At 52.7% G+C, this 17,658-nt stretch overlaps 1 protein-coding gene across 1 annotated transcript; it reads left to right on the top strand.

The window, feature by feature from the left end:
• The first annotated feature begins 8,057 nt into the window (after positions 1-8,057).
• On the top strand, positions 8,058-8,870 carry LOC120963564 (uncharacterized). The gene is made up of 2 exons (XM_040388238.2): positions 8,058-8,277; positions 8,617-8,870. Exons 1-2 carry the CDS (start codon positions 8,058-8,060, stop codon positions 8,868-8,870), a joined length of 474 nt encoding a protein of 157 aa, XP_040244172.2.
• The last annotated feature ends 8,788 nt before the right edge of the window (positions 8,871-17,658 follow it).

Below are 17,658 nucleotides of genomic sequence, written 5' to 3'. Positions count from 1 at the left end.
TTCATGGCGGTGCCGCACTACGCCTACCTCAAGATGAAGATGCCGGGTACCAAGGGTATCATCACCATAGCCGGGGACTACAAGAAGTCGGCCGCATGTACTACCTCCAGCAGTCGGCTGGCCGAGTCTCTCGTCATCACCGCGGAGAAGTGGCTCCTTGACCGGGTTGTGGCCATGGCCGGCAAGCAGCCGGACCTGTCGCCAGACCCCAAGGAGTTAGAGACCCAGGGCTCCTTCCAGCCGGCCAAAAAGACCAAGAAGATACCCTTGGACCCGGAGCACCCAGAGAGGCACGCTATCATGGGGACCAACCTCGATAGCAAATAGGAAAGCGAGCTCGTCGATTTCCTCCGTGAGAATCGGGACATCTTTGCATGGTCTCCCAAAGACATGTCGGGTGTTCCGACAGATTTCGCCGAGCACAAGCTACATGTCAGATCAGATGCAAAACCAGTCAAGCAACCCCTCCGCCGCCGGTCAGAAGAGAAGAGAAGAATTTCCGGTGAAGAAATTGCCCGGCTTCTGGCAGCCGGCTTCATCATGGAAGTGTTTTACCCAGAGTGGCTAGCCAACCCAGTCCTTGTACTGAAGAAGAACAACAAGTGGCACATGTGTATTGACTACCCCAGCCTTAACAAAGCCTACCCCAAAGATCCATTTGCTCTGCCTTGGATAGATCAAGTGATTGATTCCACAGCCGGATGCAAGCTGGTGTCCTTCCTTGATGCCTACTCCGGCTACCACCAGATCAAGTTGAACCTGGCCGATCGGCTGAAGACCGACTTTATCACACCATTCGGAAGCCTTTTGCTACCTGACCATGACGTTCGGCTTGAGAAATGCTGGCGCCACATTTCAGCCTTGCATGCAGAAGTGTCTCCTCAAGCAACTCGGCAGAAATGCCCACGTCTATGTAGACGATATTGTGGTGAAGACGGAGAAGCACGGCACCCTCTTGGAGGATCTCAAGGAGACCTTTGATAGTCTACGCCGTTTTGAAATCAAGATCAACCCAGAAAAGTGTGTCTTCGGAGTCCCAGCCGGCCAGCTCCTTGGTGTCCTTGTCTCTGAACGCAGCATCGAGTGCAAACCTATGAAGATCAAGGCCATTGAGCGGATGGATAGACCCACCCGACTGCGAGACGTCCAAAAGTTCACCGGGTGCTTGGCATCTCTTAGCCGCTTCATCACTCAGTTGGGCGAGAAGGCTCTTCCGCTGTACCAGCTAATGAAGAAAACCACTTGCTTCGAGTGGAACGACAAGGCAGACGAGGCCTTTCTCCAGCTCAAGAAAATGCTGACCACGCCGCCTGCCGTGGTGGCTCTGGCTGCTAAGGAGCCCATGCTCCTCTACATTGCCGCCACCAGCCGGGTGGTCAGCACCGTCATCGTGGTTGAGCGCCCAGAAGACGGCAGGGCACAGCCGGTCCAGAGGCCCGTCTACTACTTGAGTGAAGTGCTGTCAGCCTCCAAGCAGAATTACCCCCACTGCAAGAAGATGTGCTATGGCATGTACTTTGCCGCCAAGAAGCTCAATCAGTACTTCCAAGAGCACTCCATCACGATCGTCTGCACTGCCCCACTTGCCGAGATCATAGTCAACAGAGATGCATCAGGCCGAGTGGCGAAGCGGGCCATCGAGCTAGCTCCCCACACCATCCTCTACCAGCCCCGCACCGCCATCAAGTCCCAAGCGCTGGCTGACTTCCTCGTCGACCGAGCCGAGACCCAGTACCTGCTGCCAGCACCGGATTCCACCCATTGCCGGATGCACTTTGATGGCTCAAAGATGCGCACCGGTCTTGGAGCCGGCATCGTCCTCACATCTCCCAAAGGCGACAGGCTCAGATACACGCTGAAAATTCACTTTGCCGCCTCCAACAACATGGCCTTGTACGAGGCACTCGTCCACGGGCTCCGAATGGCCAAAGAGATTGGCATCCGCCGAGTGCCGTGCTACGGCGACTCAGACTTGGTGGTCCAGCAGTCGTCCGATGACTGGGACGCCAAGGATGCAAACATGGCGAGCTACCGCTTCCTTGTCCAGCAGATCAGTGGATACTTCGACGGGTGCGAGTTCCTTCAAGTGCCACGTGCCGGCAACGAGCAAGCTGATGCCCTGGCACGAGTCGGCTCTACCCGGCAAGCTATACCAGCCGGCGTCTCCCTCCAGTGCCTCCGCAAGCCGTCTATCAAGCCTTCGCCGGAATCAGACACTAGTGCAGAACCGGGATTTAGAACCGGTTCGTAAGGGCCTTTAGTGCCGGTTCTGTAACCGGCACTAAAGGGTGGGGACTAATGGTCCCCCCTTTAGTACCGGTTCGGCACGAACCACCACTAAAGTGCCACCACGTGGCACAAGCCGGGGTCGGGTGCGGGGAGACCTTTAGTACCGGTTTGTACCACCAACCGGTACTAAAGGTTTGGGGTGGTTTTGGTTTTATTTTTTGTTTTTCCTTTAATTTTGTGTTTTCAATTTAATTTATAGATTGTTTTTACATTATAATGAGTTGTTAAATCATTAGTTGAAAGTACCGCAGATTAGTTTCAACTGGATGCAGAGCTAGAGCTAGCTAAGTGATCAAGTATATACTTGATCACTTAGCTAGCTCCATGCATCCAGTTGAAACTAATCTGCGGTTTCTTTCATAAATGAAATAATAACTCATCATCATCATATTAATATAAAAACTCTGACATCATATCATCACCAACAACGGTATACTAGCTAGCTAAAAATCATCATATATAGTCGTCATTACCACTATTTAATCATCATAGTCGTTACTGCTATCTAATCACCACCAACACTAGCTTAAAGAAGAAACATTCACTTGTACCAGAAGCAAAGATATCATCGAGTTCAACATGGTCATGAGATTAAGTTCAGGATCGACGAAGAACACGGACATGAGAGGACAAGTACTAAGAGCATGCTAATCACTCCTGCTGCTCTCTCTCAGGTAAAATAGCATAGAACATGTATAGCTCTCCTGATTCATCATATTGGTGCATGCGGATGAACCTGTCTCCTAATCATGGGCTGCGCTTCTGTTTTCTGCCCCCTAGTACTTCTCTGTGATCCTTCACAATTTTGCTCCAGTCTTTCACTATTAAGCATTCCTCGGTTGTAGAAATCCTGAATGCACTCATGTGCAATGTAGGATATCTTGGCCGTAAGCTAACCATTGACATGCGACCTTTAGTCTCGATCCATTGAGGCACAACTGTCATCGGGAGTCCCTGTTGAAGAACATCGCGTATAGTAACATTACTTAGCAATGAAGTTTAGCTTGAAAAATAATGTATGCAAAAGATGCACTGAGGACAAATAGTAAAAATCTTACCATCTTTCCTAAATAAATGTGACCGTAGTTCAATACGATCACTATTGGTCGCAGGTTTTGAGTACTAAGATTTTCAAATGCAGGAAAATAATTTCTCTTGACATCATCAAGGTCCTCAAGCCATGAAACATAACGACTTATCTCCTCGTAGTTTAGTTCAGCCCCGGGACAGTGGACGGTACTGTCTACCAAGCGCTGGACATGTTTGCTTGAATGGAAATAAGCTGTCACTAGAAATTAGTTGTCTATTATTTTTGAATAAACAATATCAAAGACATAAATATGGTTGAGAAACTCACATAATGGTAGTACTGGAGGCGTCTGCACATCGATCCAAATGTCTCTATTACCTTCAATATCATCTTCAGGACGAATATCAAAGGTGATAAACATATCAGGCTCAAATGCATAAGCCTTGCATAGTGCTTGCCAAGTTTTGCATTCAAAATAGGTGTAGGTGTCGGCATTGTATAATTTGACGTTGAAGGTATAACCATGCTCGGTCTTCAAGTAAACTCTCTTTACCTCTATAGTTTTGTTAGGACTGAAACCTATCTTATCCAAGACAAAAAAATTTGCATGGCGGGGGATACGCTAGTAGAATAGTGAAAATTTAAAATTATAAGTTGAAGCAAATGAGCATAAGTCATGCTTAATTACGAAAAAGGACTTGTCATTGTGACTTACTGTATCCACTTCGAAGGTCTCATCCAGCTTGATGCTAAAGCGTCTATCATCAACTAGGACATTTTTGTCGCACAGGCCGCGCTCGTCTTCGCAGTATTCGCACATAACGAAATTGTTTTCGTCGTCAGACGACATTTCCTATGTTCATAGTTGAAACATTAATTGATAAACACTTATATTACTAGCTAGCTCGTTCCATATTAATTCAACTAATTAATTCAACTAGCTAGTTCTATTAATTCAACTAGTTCAATTCAACTAATTCAACTAAGCACTTACTGAAAGTAAACTAGTTCAATTAATTTTCTTACTAAAAATAAAGTAGCTAGTTCTATATAGTAAATTTAATATATCTAACATTTGAAACTAATATATCTAATTCATCTATAACTATAAAAGAATTAAAAACTAACTCATCTAACATTAATATCTAGCTAATTCTAATATTCATCTAACATTTGACATTAATATCTAACATATATTTCTATCTAATTCATCTGACATTTGAAATTAATCTAACATTTATATAAACTAAAAGTATATTTAAAAAACTAAAAAACAAAAAACAGAAAAAATCATTAACAAAAAAACAGAAAAAAATCGTGTGTGTGTGCAGTGCCGGGGCGCGGTCGACGACGCGTGGCAGTGCCGGGGAGCGGTCGATCTCTTATAGCGGGGCGATGACGGGGACGGGCTAGGGCGCGACGATGGGGGCGGGGCCGGCCGGCGACGTCGATCGACGACGGGGACGGCCGGGGTGCGGCGCGCGACGGGGGCGACCGGCGACCACGGCGGAGGGCGGCGACGATGGTGCGGCGGGGCGCGCAACGACGGGGGCGGGCTGGGGCGACGGCGACGGGCTGGGGCGCGACGGGGGCGACGACGGGCTCGCCGACGGGGCGCGCGCGACGGGGACGAAGAAAGCAGATGAACTGAAACCAACTGAAATTTTCGTATGTGCTGTATATATAGGAGAGGCCATTAATACCGGTTTGAGCCGCCAACCGGTACTAAAGGTCAAATTTGGCCAGGCCAAGCGGCGGGAAGCGAACTCGTTTAGTACCGGGTCGTGGCAAAAACCGGTACTAAAGACCCCCCTTTAGTACGGGTTGGAGCCACGAACCGGTACTAAAGTGGGTGCGCTCCCATCCCACAATGCAGAAAGTTTAGTCCCACCTCGCCGGGCGAAGGGCATCCACACTGGTTTATAAACCCAGCTGCGGCTGCTCCTTCGAGCTCCTCTGTAAAGCAGGCTTCTGGCCCTAACTATGGCGCGCTGCCCTGTGAGCCTGCTGGCCCTTCTGGGCCTGAATTTCCTCCTGCGTCCCAACAATTTGTTATATAGTTTTTTTTCTTTTCTGCTTTATTTATTTTCTTCTATTTATTTCTGAGTAGTGTCGTAACCATCTCTACTATTTTGCACATGCCATCTGGGTGAAATGATGATACCATGCAAAGTTTCAACCTTTTCAGAGTTCATTTTGTAGCGCTTTTCAATTTCAGGTTCATTTAGCTCAAAACAAATCAGTAAATGCATCAAAAATATCAAATTATGTCAAAAAGGGTTGAAAGTTGACGACGTGGCTTTGAATGGTGCATAATGAACGCAAAAAAGTCTGGAGTTGTAATAAGTTTAAAATAATGAAGTGCCTTTGTAACAGATGTATTTTCATCCGAAACCCTGATACTTCGAAAGAGAGTGTCCAGTTTGTATACGAAGTGCATCCAGTTTTTGCCGTGACCATCTCTACTTTTTTGCACATGCCATGTGGGTGAAATGATGATACCATGCCAAGTTTCAACATTTTCGGAGTTCATTTGTAGTGTTTTCAATTTCAGGGTCATTTAGCTCATAACAAATCAGTAAATGCATCAAAAATATCAAATTATGTCAGAAAGGGTTGAAAGTTGACGACATGGCTTTGAATGGTGCATAATGAACGCAAAAAATTCCGGAGTTGTAATAAGTCTAAAATAATGAAGTGCCTATGTAACAGATGAATTTTCGTCCGAAACCCTGATACTTCGAAAGAGAGTGTCCAGTTTGTACACGAAGTGCATCCAGTTTTTGCCGTAACCATCTCTACTTTTTTGCACATGCCATATGGGTGAAATGATGATACTATGCCAAGTTTCAACCTTTTCAGAGTTGAGTTGTAGTGCTTTTCAATTTCAGGGTCACTTAGCTCAAAACAAATCAGTAAATGCATCAAAAATATAAAATTATGTCTGAAAGGGTTGAAAGTTGATGACGTGGCTTTGAATGGTGCATAATGAACGTGAAAAAGTCCAAAGTTGAAATAAGTTATTAAAATTTCGAATAGCTGGTGTAACAGATGAGTTTTCGTCCGAAACCCTGATACTTCGAAAGAGAGTGTCCAGTTTGTACACGAAGTGCATCCAGTTTTTGCCGTAACCATCTCTACTTTTTCATGCCATGTGGGTGAAACAATGATACCATGCCAAGTTTCAACCTTTTCAGAGTTCATTTGTAGTGCTTTTCAATTTCAGGGTCATTTAGCTCAAAACAAATCAGTAAATGCATCAAAAATATCAAATTATGTCAGAAAGGGTTGAAAGTTGACGACGTGGCTTTGAATGGTGCATAATGAATGCAAAAAAAGTCCGGAGTTGTAATAAGTTTAAAATAATGAAGTGCCTTTGTAACAGATGAATTTTCGTCCGAACCCCTGATACTTCGAAAGAGAGTGTCCAGTTTGTACACGAAGTGCATCCAGTTTTTGCCATAACCATCTCTACTTTTTTGCACATGCCATATGGGTGAAAGGATGATACCATGCCAAGTTTCAACCTTTTCAGAGTTGAGTTGTAGTTCTTTTCAAGTTAAGGGTCATTTATCTCAAAACAAATCAATAAATGCATCAAAAATATCAAATTATGTCAGAAAGGGTTGAAAGTTGACGACGTGGCTTTGAATGGTGCATAATGAATGCAAAAAAAGTCCGGAGTTGTAATAAGTTATTAATTTTTTAATAGACGGTGTAACAGATGAGTTTTCGTCCGAAACCGTGATACTTCGAAAGAGAGTGTCCAGTTTGTACATGAAGTACATCCAGTTTTTGCCGTAACCATCTCTACTTTTTTGCACCAGTTCGTAAAAATGTAAAAATATACCCCCTCTATAAAGAAATATAAGAGAATTTAGATTACTAAAATAGTGATCTAAATGCTCTTATATTTCTTTATAGAGAAATACATCAAAAATACATTGATCATCAATGATCTTTTTGTGTACAATCTGAATTGACAATATGAGTCCTCACCGGTTTAGAAACCGGAGAAAACTCATATTGTGGCCACAAATTCTACACATAGAGTTCAATGAAGACCAAGTGGTTGTGATAGTTTGAGAAGTAACATATTTAAGGTGGTAAAAACCCTGTTAGCGGAGCGAGGTGGGACTAAAAAACCGCTGCAACTAAAAACCTCTAGTACCGGTTTGTGGTATGAACCGGTACTAAAGGTGCTGCTGGGGCCCCAGCCGGACCATGGCGTGCCACAGCCTCTTTAGTACCAGTTCATGGCACGAACCGGTACAAAAGGTTCGCCAAGAACCGGTACTAATTAGCTCCGCCCGCCTTACCATTCGAACCGGGACTACTGGACACATTAGTGCCGGTTTTTTTACAAACCGGTACTAATGTGCTTCACATTAGGCCGTTTTTCTACTAGTGAGAGTCCATCTTCGTGCCGGCTGTCCCCGGAACAGTCGGATCCGGCTTGGAGACCGCAACTGTCGGCCCAGGGACTTCGGCAGGTGGCTCGGGAACTGCAAAAGTCGCACTCGGCCCGGGGACTTCAGAACCCGGCCCGGGGGCTGTAGCACTCGCCCCGGGGACTTCCACAGGAGGCTCGGGGACTACGGCAGTCGCACCCGGTGCAGGAACTTCAGAACCCGGCCAGGGGGCTGCAGCAGTCAGCCCGGGGACTTCAACGACGCAGTAAGCAGCGGCCGTCCAACCCGGCGCCCCCACCCCAACCACCCTGGTACCAGTGGCCGTGATGACAGTGGTTGAAGCACCATCATGGGCGCAGCCCATCCTCAACTTCCTGGTGAGCAGAGAGCTACCATCTAACGAGATCTTGGCACGACAGGTGCAACACCGGGCAGCAACATACACAATAGTGAACAGAGAGCTTGTCAGGTGCAGTGTGGCTAGCGTCTTCCAGCGCTGTGTAGAGCAAGAGAAAGGCAAGGCAATCCTTAGAGACATCCACCAAGGCAAATGCGGCCACCACGCAGCCTCCAGGTTCCTTTTCGCCAAAGCTTTCCGCCATGGATTCTTCTGGCCAACTGCTTTGGACGACACCAAGAACTTGGTCAAGAAGTGCAAAGGGTGCCAACGATTCAGCTCCAAGCAACACCTGCCGGCTTCTGCACTCAAGAACATCACCCTCACTTGGCCATTTTCCATCTGGGGGCTGGACATGGTGGGCCCATTCAAAACTACACGCGGCGGCACGACCCATCTGCTTGTCGCCGTGGACTAATTAACCAAATGGATTGAAGCGAAGCCAATCAAGAAGCTGAATGGCCCGACTGCTGTGACCTTCATCGCAGATATCACCGTCCGGTACGACGTACCACACAACATCATCATCGACAATGGCACCAACTTGGCCAAAGGTGCCTTGGCCCGTTTCCGCGTGACGCGGGTCATCCTGTCGGACTTAGAGTCTGTTTCACATCCGCAGTCAAACGGCCAAATCGAGCAGGCAAACGGCCTCATCTTGTCCGACATCAAGCCCCGACTGGTCGAGCCGCTGGAGCGCTCGGCCAGCTGCTGGATTGAAGAGCTGCCGGCCGTCCTCTAGAGTCTCCGCACCATGCCGAACAAGGTAATCGGCTTCACTCCCTTCTTCCTTGTTTACGAGGCCGAGGCCGTTATCCCAAGTGACATTGAGTTCGCCTCGCCTCGCGTCACCATGTACACAGAGTCGGAGGCGAAGTAGGCGCGAGAAGACAGCGTCGACCTGCTGGAAGAGGGCCGACTGTTAGCACTCAGCTAGTCCGCCATCTACCAGCAGGGCCTACACCGCTACCACAGCCGGAAGTTCAGGCCACGATCCTTCCGAGAGGGGGACCTTGTGCTCCGGCTAATCCAGCGAACAGCCGGCCGGCACAAGCTCTCGGCTCCTTGGGAAGGGCCCTTCATCATTAGCAGAGCCTTGGACAATGACTCCTACTACCTCATCGACGCGCAGAAGCCCAGGGCATGCAAGAGGGACGATTCCAGCAAGGAAACAGAGCGCCCATGGAACCCAAATCTCCTCCGAAGATTTTATAGTTAATGTAGTATTTACCACGCTACCTTTTGTATTAAGAGCAAAGACAGCGGGTCCCTCGAGGAGCACTCAGGGGCTACCCTTTTTATCTATATGATAGGATTATGCCTGTGAATGTATTATTTCATTCCTCCGCCCGCCACCGAGTCCGACCAGTCGGCCCGGGGGCTCGCCGCCTTGTCCTATGTTGATGCCACCTCTAGTTGGACAAGTAGTGTGCCGACATCTAAGCCCTCTCTTGCCTTAAGCCGCTGCTCGCAGAGCGACTGTCCGGCTAGCAAGAGCTAAAGGTAGGAAACGGTGTCCACACGAAAAAGACTAAGGAAAAAACATCAACATAGGCCAAGCCGGCTCCTTGCTTCACCTCCTGTTGCCGAGCAGCCAGCCGGCTGACTTCTCACTTGAGTTGCTACATTATAAGCGGCCGAAGTACTTGTCTACCCTAAACAGCCAAGTCCCTGACCCAGCCACAAACCGCAGAGCGGCTGTCCAGCTTGCAGGGCGGAAGCCGAAGGAAGGCGGCAAAGGAAAAAGCCAAGAAGAATAGAAAGGCAAAACCAAGATAGAACTCGGCAGAGCACAAACTGGTGCGAGAATAAATTAATTTACATAGCAAAACGCTCTTGGCCAGCAATCAACAGAGTTTGAACGTACACCCCCAGCGGGTGGAACTGTGCGAATTTAACTCGCTTGTTCAAAAGCTTACAAGACAGAAAAGCAAGAAAGTTAAAGTGGCCGCCTAGGCTAGAGGAGCAGCAGGCGGATCCATCGGGTCAGCGGAGGCAGAGGCGCCGGGTGGTGGAGCGGCCGACTGGTGGGCCTCGGCCTGGTCGGCACCAACAAAAGTCGGCGTGGCTTCGCGCGGCTCACTGGTCAAGGCTTGGTCGGGCTGAGGCTGGCTGTCCGCTCCATCGTCCGGCCCGATGTCTTCGCCGACCTCGTCCTCCTCGTCCTTGCCCTCGTCGTTGGAAGCGATCTCCTCCGCTGAGTCCTCCCCATCCTCTGGGTTCAGCCCAAACCAGTTGGGCGGCACCTCAGCGCCCTCCTCGTCTAGCTTAGGGATGAAGACGGTGGTGTTGGCTTACCGCTGCCAACTCCGGTCTAGCCTCCTGCCGGAAGGTGGCCAGCTTGGCCAGATCCAGCCCCGGATACCAAGCCTTGGCGAACTCCCAGGCCGTCCGAGCGCCGTCCCGAGCCGCGGCGCCCTTCCAGGACTCGAAGCGCCCGACTGCTATCTCCAGCCCGTCGGCAGTCTAACTGGGGGTGCGCGGGACCTGAGCATTTCGCCAGAGGGTGCAAGCACCCGAGACCCGGTGCGCTGCAGGCAGTGGAGCGTCCGATGAGCCGGCTGCAGGCGCGTCTTGACGGCCAAAAGTTGCTCGCGAAGATTCCGGGGCGCATTGGGTGCAATGTCCACGCCTGCCCTCCTTCGCACCTTGCGCCGTGCCTCGATGGCCTGGCTGATGGCGATGGAATGACCGGGAAAGAATTTTGCGCAAGAAGAAGACAAAAAATTAGAAGCCAGAAGCCGGCTCCTATAGTAGTCGACCCTGTTCAAAATAAGAAGTAACTTACCATTGATCATATCCTCGATCTTGCCGTAGCCGTCGGACAAGAACTTCTCATTCTCGGCCCAGTTCGAGTGTTGAGTCTCGAACTCGGCCATCAGGAGGCCTTCGCCCTCTGTCAGCTTCTGGAGCTCCGCCTTGTGCCACTCCGCCTGGTCCGCCAACTCCTTTGCTAGACAGTCGCACTCCTGAGCGGCCTGGCTGCGCTCCTACTCCTTGGTGTGGAGCGCGGACTTAACCTCACCCAGGCGCCTTCGCAGATCAGGAGCGGCCTCTGCCAAGACAAGAAAGAAAGTGTCAACACCAACCAAAACACAAAAAGTCACCGGAAGATCCGACCCAACTGCTCAGCAGTTGGCCCGAATCTCGGGGGCTACACCCAGCGGGTGTGCTGACGTGCCCCCGCGCAAAGGAACACGAAGTGCTTACTTCGGCTCTCCGCTAGGTCAGCGGTCCGCTTGGTCAGCTCCTGGAACTGGGAGTTGTAGGCGGCCATGAGGATGTTGTGGTAGTCCTGCAACGAAGACAACAGAAGAAAAATCATGTCAGCACTCGGAGCTTGGTTTGAAGTTCCGCGCCGCCTGCTCAGCAGCTGGCCCAGAACGCGGGGGCTACACCCAGTGGGTGCGCTGGCGCGCCCCCACGGGAGATTGCAAGAATTAAAAAACAAGAAGCAAAATCGCGTGCCGGGACGGCCGTCCCCATCGCCAAGAATTTCTACAGGGACTGCTGGAGAACGGCGCCTTGGGCATTGAACTGGGCCAGGACATCCTGCACCACCACGTTCAGAACACCAGAGCCATCCCCAGACGTCCAGTATGGAGGGGCGACACTGGTGGCATTGGTATCGAGCGCCGACGAGCTCGAGGCCCCGATCCTCAACGACCTTGGCGCTGAGGCCGCCTTCACCGGGAGTTGGCGTGCTAGAACGCGGGTCATGGGAGTCAGACCTACCACCAACTCGCCGCCAGATGGCGGCACCGGCGGTGCTTCAGGCCGACAGCCCTATGCATTAGCAGTCGGTGCGCGCGGGGGCACCTCCGCCTCCGAGATAACAGGGTCCCCTCCCCTCTCCAGAGACGGCTGGTCGACACTAGCCCCCTCTAGTCGGCGCTTGGCCCTCCGGCACCATCTGCTCCGCAGATTGCGGACTAGTGGACTCCAGAGCCCGGCTGCGGGACGCCTCCTCCTCCTGCGCCTTGGCCGCGGCGTCGGCCTCCACCCGCGCCGCGTCGGCCGCATCCGCCTCCGTTCGGGCCATGGTGTCTCGCTCCTCCCGCGCATTCCTCTCCATCGCCTCCTGAAGGGCGGCGATCGGGTCCACGCGGTGGGTGTTGGCGGAGCCGTGTGCTGCCCCAATCACTGAGCCAGATGGGGACCGCGACAGAGAAAGCGGGGCCCTATGAAGACATGGCAGGAGGAAGCCAATGAGAAAATTGCAAGAAAGGAAGAAAAGCGAACGCAAATCAAAATGCGAGGAAAACCGAGTTGCTTACGCAGAGACCGTCAGGAGTGGCTTTGGCCCTTCTTGAAGGCGGACGCCTTTAGGGCCTCTTGCCGTTTGGTCGTGGCAGCGGACTTCTTGGCCTTCTTGCTTTGCCGGGGGCCGGGCATCCCGGTGTTAGCTCGACGCTTCAAGGAGCCGGCTGCTCCAGATATCGGCCCCGCCGCCGAGGAGCCGGCCCCGGTCCTGTCGGCGGACGCGGCGCGGTGTGGCTCGTCGCCGCCTTCGTCGTCGTCCGGCCACCCCTAGACATCCCCTACCATGCCGCCCCTCGCGGCTCCGCATGCTCGGCCGTCGCCTCACCCGGTGGCGTCGTCCTCCTCCATTGCTGCCACCCCCAGCTCGGGGTCGCCTATGTCGCTGACCTCCCGGTCGGGCATCCACCGGTGATCGGGGCTCACGGCGCGCTGCGCAGCACCCGGACGGTTAGACTTAATAAAGGTCGACGTAAGAAACAAGAAGAACAAAGAAGATGGTCGGGTTCTAACCTCAGGCGGCGGGTTGGCCCGGCTGTACGGCTCCTTGCCGAAGCTCCAGCTCCTCACTTCGAGCTGGCTACTAGAGATGAAGTTGACGCGGTGGGCGGCCTCATCCGCCGACATCTCCTTCATCAACGTCCGGCTCGGATCCCGACGGCTGCCCATGTCACAGATAAGGTGGGGCCAAAATTGGAGCGGCAACACCCGGCGCTGGAAGAAGGCGGCCAGCAGGTCTGCCGGCTAGAGGCCCTCCACCTTTGTCATCACCTCCAAGCGTTCGAGGACGCGGGTGACACCAGCCGGCAGCGGCCTCGGCGGCTGCTGGCCCCCGTTGCTCCGTGGCTCCGCAGGCGGGCCGGCCACAAAACTCGGCAGGTTGATGTAGTTGCGAGTCGGATCCAACTTGCCACAACTTGGCCGACTCCAGTATCACCAAAGACGGAAAACGGGTTCCGCCACCGTGCACTACACGGCGACGCAAGAACCGCACTGAACCGCCTCGCCCTTGGCCGCGGTGCCAAGCTTAAGGTAGAAGAAGCGCCCCCACAGCTCGAGTGTGGGCAAAACTCCGAGATAAGTTTCGCAGAAAGTAACAAAGGTGGAGAGAAGTACCACTGTGTTGGGCGTGAGGTAATGCGGCTGTAGGCCGTAGAGGTTGAGGAAGGCGCGGAAGAAACCGCTCGACGGCAAGCCAAATCCACGCAGAAAATGGCTATGGAAGACCACGAACTCTTCTAGCGCCGGAGCTGGCGAGAACTCCTGCTCGAGCGGAATCCGAGCATCCACGCACTCCTCACCGAGAAGCGTCCGCGTCGCGCGAAGGTACTCGATGTCCTCGACTTGGACGTTGGAGCCATCCCAATCGCCGGAACGCCCATCATGCGCCATGGCCGCGGTGGCTCTCTAGCGCGGCGGCGCGGCGAAGACGAGTGCGCGGCGGCACGGCGAGGATGGCAGCGGCGGGCTGTAGCTGTGCTCTGGCGGCAAGAAAGGGCACGGCGACAGCAACAGGAAGAAGAAGATGAGGATGAAGGTCGAGGGGGGTGCGCGTGCATTCTGCCGCCCCCTCCTCCCCCTACTTATAGGCCCTGGGTGGCGGAGCCGAGGAGACGAGACGTGGGGGGAAGCGCGGGATTAACTGCGCCCACTTCCCCCACGATCCCAGACCTTCCGTGCCATAAAGGCGTGAAGTTAATGCGCCTAGGAAGCGCGACTGCCCGCCTCGGCCGCAGCAGATCCGCGCACGTGTCGAGGCCCTGTAATGGTGGGCCCAGGCCTGTGGCAACGTCCTGTCATGCGTGTGGGCTGGCAGGCCGGCCTGGTCTTCTGGCGCCGCGTGGTGAACAAGTAGTGGGCGGCAAGGCTGTCACGCGGCTGACGCGCCACCCGGCCTCCACCACGACGATTCGAATTCATAGGCGGCCGGCCTAGCCATGGCCGGATCCTAATAGTCGGCATCTCCGGAAGGCGGATGAAGTAGGATTACCAGATGACTCAGGGTAGGAATGTGCTGAGGCTCCTCGATTTACAGCCGCGGCGCCCCACCAGCTTCGGGGAGTACTGTCGGAGTAAATGACCAGGGGCAGCCTCATCAGCTCCCCATGGTATTTCAAGACATCGGGGCTAGCTGCGCCCCACACACCTCCCGGAAGAACGGCTGGCCTCTTGAGCCGGCTGTCTAAGAGGCCGGCTGCTGGAAGACGGCGAGACCACAGAAGGCGGCCACGAGGGGGCCGACTCCTAGCAGGCAGCCCCTCGTCCCCACAAAGTCTGCACCCACATAACCATGATGGGACGGGGCGTGGCTACACTGGGACCTGCGACCCCCGAATCTAGGGTGGATTGTGGCCACAGTGCGGCGAACCAAGCGGACACCCCTCCCCCGGCGCGACACTATTGCCACATAGCCCATGACATCATGCACGTCAGAGGGAGCCATGCTCCCTCGACAGGCGGTCGGTACGGCCCGCAGGCAGCGGTCCCTACCTGTCCGTGAGCCACCAGAAGGCGGCGAACCCCAAGCAAACGGCAACAAGGGCAGGCCGACTCCTAGCAGGCAGCCCTTCTCCCCCTCGGAGTCTGCGCGCCATTAACCAGATGAGACGGGGTGAGGCTACAGTGAGCGCCCGCCAGGCGGCGGGACTGTAGCCACGCCCCCCGACAAAGCCTCCGTCATCGAGGGCGAGGCTACAGTATAAAGCAGTCAACATGGCCCGCAGGCGGCGGGCCCTACCTGTCGGCCGAGGTCACAACAATCGGCGAGACCCACCAAGCGGTGGGCCCCAGCAGCCGGTGGAGAAGCCGGTGCCCAGAGACACTGACTGTGCGGTCCTACACCCGGCCGGATTACCATCATACCCCTGGGGACTATATAAACCCCCAGGCTTCCCCATGCAAGGGGTTCGGAACCCTACAGATCATACACACACATATAGAGAGAGGAGTAGAGCTAGCCCTGCCCTTCTTACTCCTCTAGACGAACAGCTCAAGGAGCAATCTTGTGGCTACTCTATTGACTATAGTGATCATGCGGAGACCCCGCAGAGGAGGACTAGGGGTGTTATCTCCATGGAGAGCCCCGAACCTGGGTAAGATTCGCAAGCGTATGTGGTTTCGCTCACTCCCGCTTCTAGAGCCCGGCGACGTACTCTTGTCCCCATCCATGATAAGCCACCCCCTGGCATATGTCGCTAGATATCCCCGACAAGGATGTCAGCCTCGGCAACCAAGAATTCATCATGCTAGAGGAACCCCTTGAGTAAGAGTGCTTTAAGCGACAGCTCATCGCAATTGCGAGGGGCCTCAAAAAGAAACAACAACAGCTTCAAGCCGAACAGGATACACTCAATTACAGATGAAATAAAGTCTTGGGAGCCGAAGAATACGGCCTCGAACGCCCAACAAAGAGCTACCCAAAGCGCAAGCTACTACCACAATTTGCCGACGAGGCCCTTGAGCCAATACCGACAAAGTATAAACCTGCTGATGAACCTGACCAACCACAATGTGGATGACAGAGCGGCTACTTACGCTGAACACCAGCCCGCACCACCCCGCCATAGAGGCAAGGAGGTAGCGGCTCCGTGCTACACCTAAGACCTACGCAAGGACCTAGACAATAGAGCCGGTCAGACCAGATCAATCTATGGAGCAAGGGGGCATGCTCCAATGCGAGAGGACGACCATCAGGCCCGGCGCGACAAGCATAATCTCACCCGGGCTCAAAACCGAACACGGATGTCATCCGAACTCCGTCGTGACGTCGCCCGATACAGAGGCACCGCACACCCCTTACGCTTCACCGATGAGGTAATGGAGCAGCAGTTCCCAGAAGGGTTTAAACCCGTGAACATTGAATCATACGACGGAACGACAGATCCCGCAGTATGGATTGAAGATTTTCTTCTCCATATCCACATGGCTCGCGGTGACGATCTCCACGCCATCAAGTACCTCCCACTAAAACTAAAGGGACTAGCACGACACTGGCTAAACAGCCTCCCAGAGAACTCCATTGGTAGCTGGGAAGATTTGGAGGACGCCTTTCGAGACAACTTCCAAGGTACCTATGGCCGGCCTCCGAACGCCGATGACCTAAGTCATATAGTCAAGCAACCCGGAGAGTCACCCCGCAAACTCTGGACAAGGTTCTTAATTACAAAGAACCAAATCATCAATTGTCCGGACACCGAAGCCCTCGTGGCCTTTAAACATAGCGTCCACGACGAATGGCTTGCCAGACACCTCGGCCAAGAAAAGCCGAAGTCCATGGCAGCCCTTACCACACTCATGACCCACTTTTGTGCGGGGGAAGACAGCTGGTTAGCTCGTAGAAGCAACAGTACCAGCGACCCTGGCACCTCCGAAGCCAGAGATGGCAACGGTAGGCCACGATGAAACAAACAAATGCGTCGAAGCAACAATGAAGATACCGAAGACATGGCGGTCAACGCCGGATTCAGTGTCTCTAAATCCGGTCAGCGGAAGAAGCCATTCAAAGGAAACAAAGATGGTCCATCCAGTCTGGAAAAATACTCGATCGGCCTTGCCAAATTCATGGCACCCCTGGCAAGCCTGCTAATCATTCGAACAGAAATTGTTGGTCTTTAAACATGCCGGTAAATTAAACACCGAACACAAGTGGAAAGGGTCGCCAAGCAAGGACGACGAAGAGCCTCGCCCACCGAACACAGGGGGACAGAAGAAATCACTACAAAAAAATACACTTTCGTGATGATACGTGTTTGTCATAGTAGGTCACGTTTTCTGTCATGCATGTACATCCATGACGATTTTAGGACAGAATCAGGATAGTCATACCTGTGCTATCGTAGAAGTGTTCCATGACATTACCAAAATTATCATCATGGATGTGTCCACTTCCATGACGATAAATCGCGCGTCATAGAAGTGCTTTCGTCAAGGGTGACTGACATGTGGCATCCACCATAATAGGTCACCGTTAAGCTATCGGGTCCGGTTTTGGATCCGATAACCCGTTAACAGCCCGGACCAACGGGGATTTTCCACGTCTAAAATTCTCATTGGCCGGAGGAAACACGTGTTGGCTCACCGTTGGGACAGATGTCATCCACTCATTGGACAGGAGGCGCATATGATACGTCGACATGTGGCACGGCCCAATAGAGGCCCATTCCGGTGAAAAGGCCGGCCCATTTAACTTGGTCAAAAGGTAACGGGACGGCCCACGGAAAGCCTATTAACGGCCTATTCGTATATCGCCCATTTACGGCCCGCTAACGCCC

Source organism: Aegilops tauschii, chromosome 4 (genome assembly GCF_002575655.3).
Source record: "Aegilops tauschii subsp. strangulata cultivar AL8/78 chromosome 4, Aet v6.0, whole genome shotgun sequence".
NCBI classification, from domain to species: domain Eukaryota; kingdom Viridiplantae; phylum Streptophyta; class Magnoliopsida; order Poales; family Poaceae; genus Aegilops; species Aegilops tauschii.
The sequence above is the reverse complement of the archived record's forward strand: the minus strand, read 5'-3'. Positions and strand labels throughout refer to the sequence as shown.

Excerpts from the sequence above, each read along its gene's own strand:
- LOC120963564 (XM_040388238.2), top strand. The coding sequence starts at position 8,058 with ATGACAGTGGTTGAAGCACCATCATGGGCGCAGCCCATCCTCAACTTC. Across the intron at positions 8,278-8,616 it reads CCTTAGAGACATCCACCAAG|ATATCACCGTCCGGTACGAC; the intron begins GCAAATGCGGCC and ends CCTTCATCGCAG.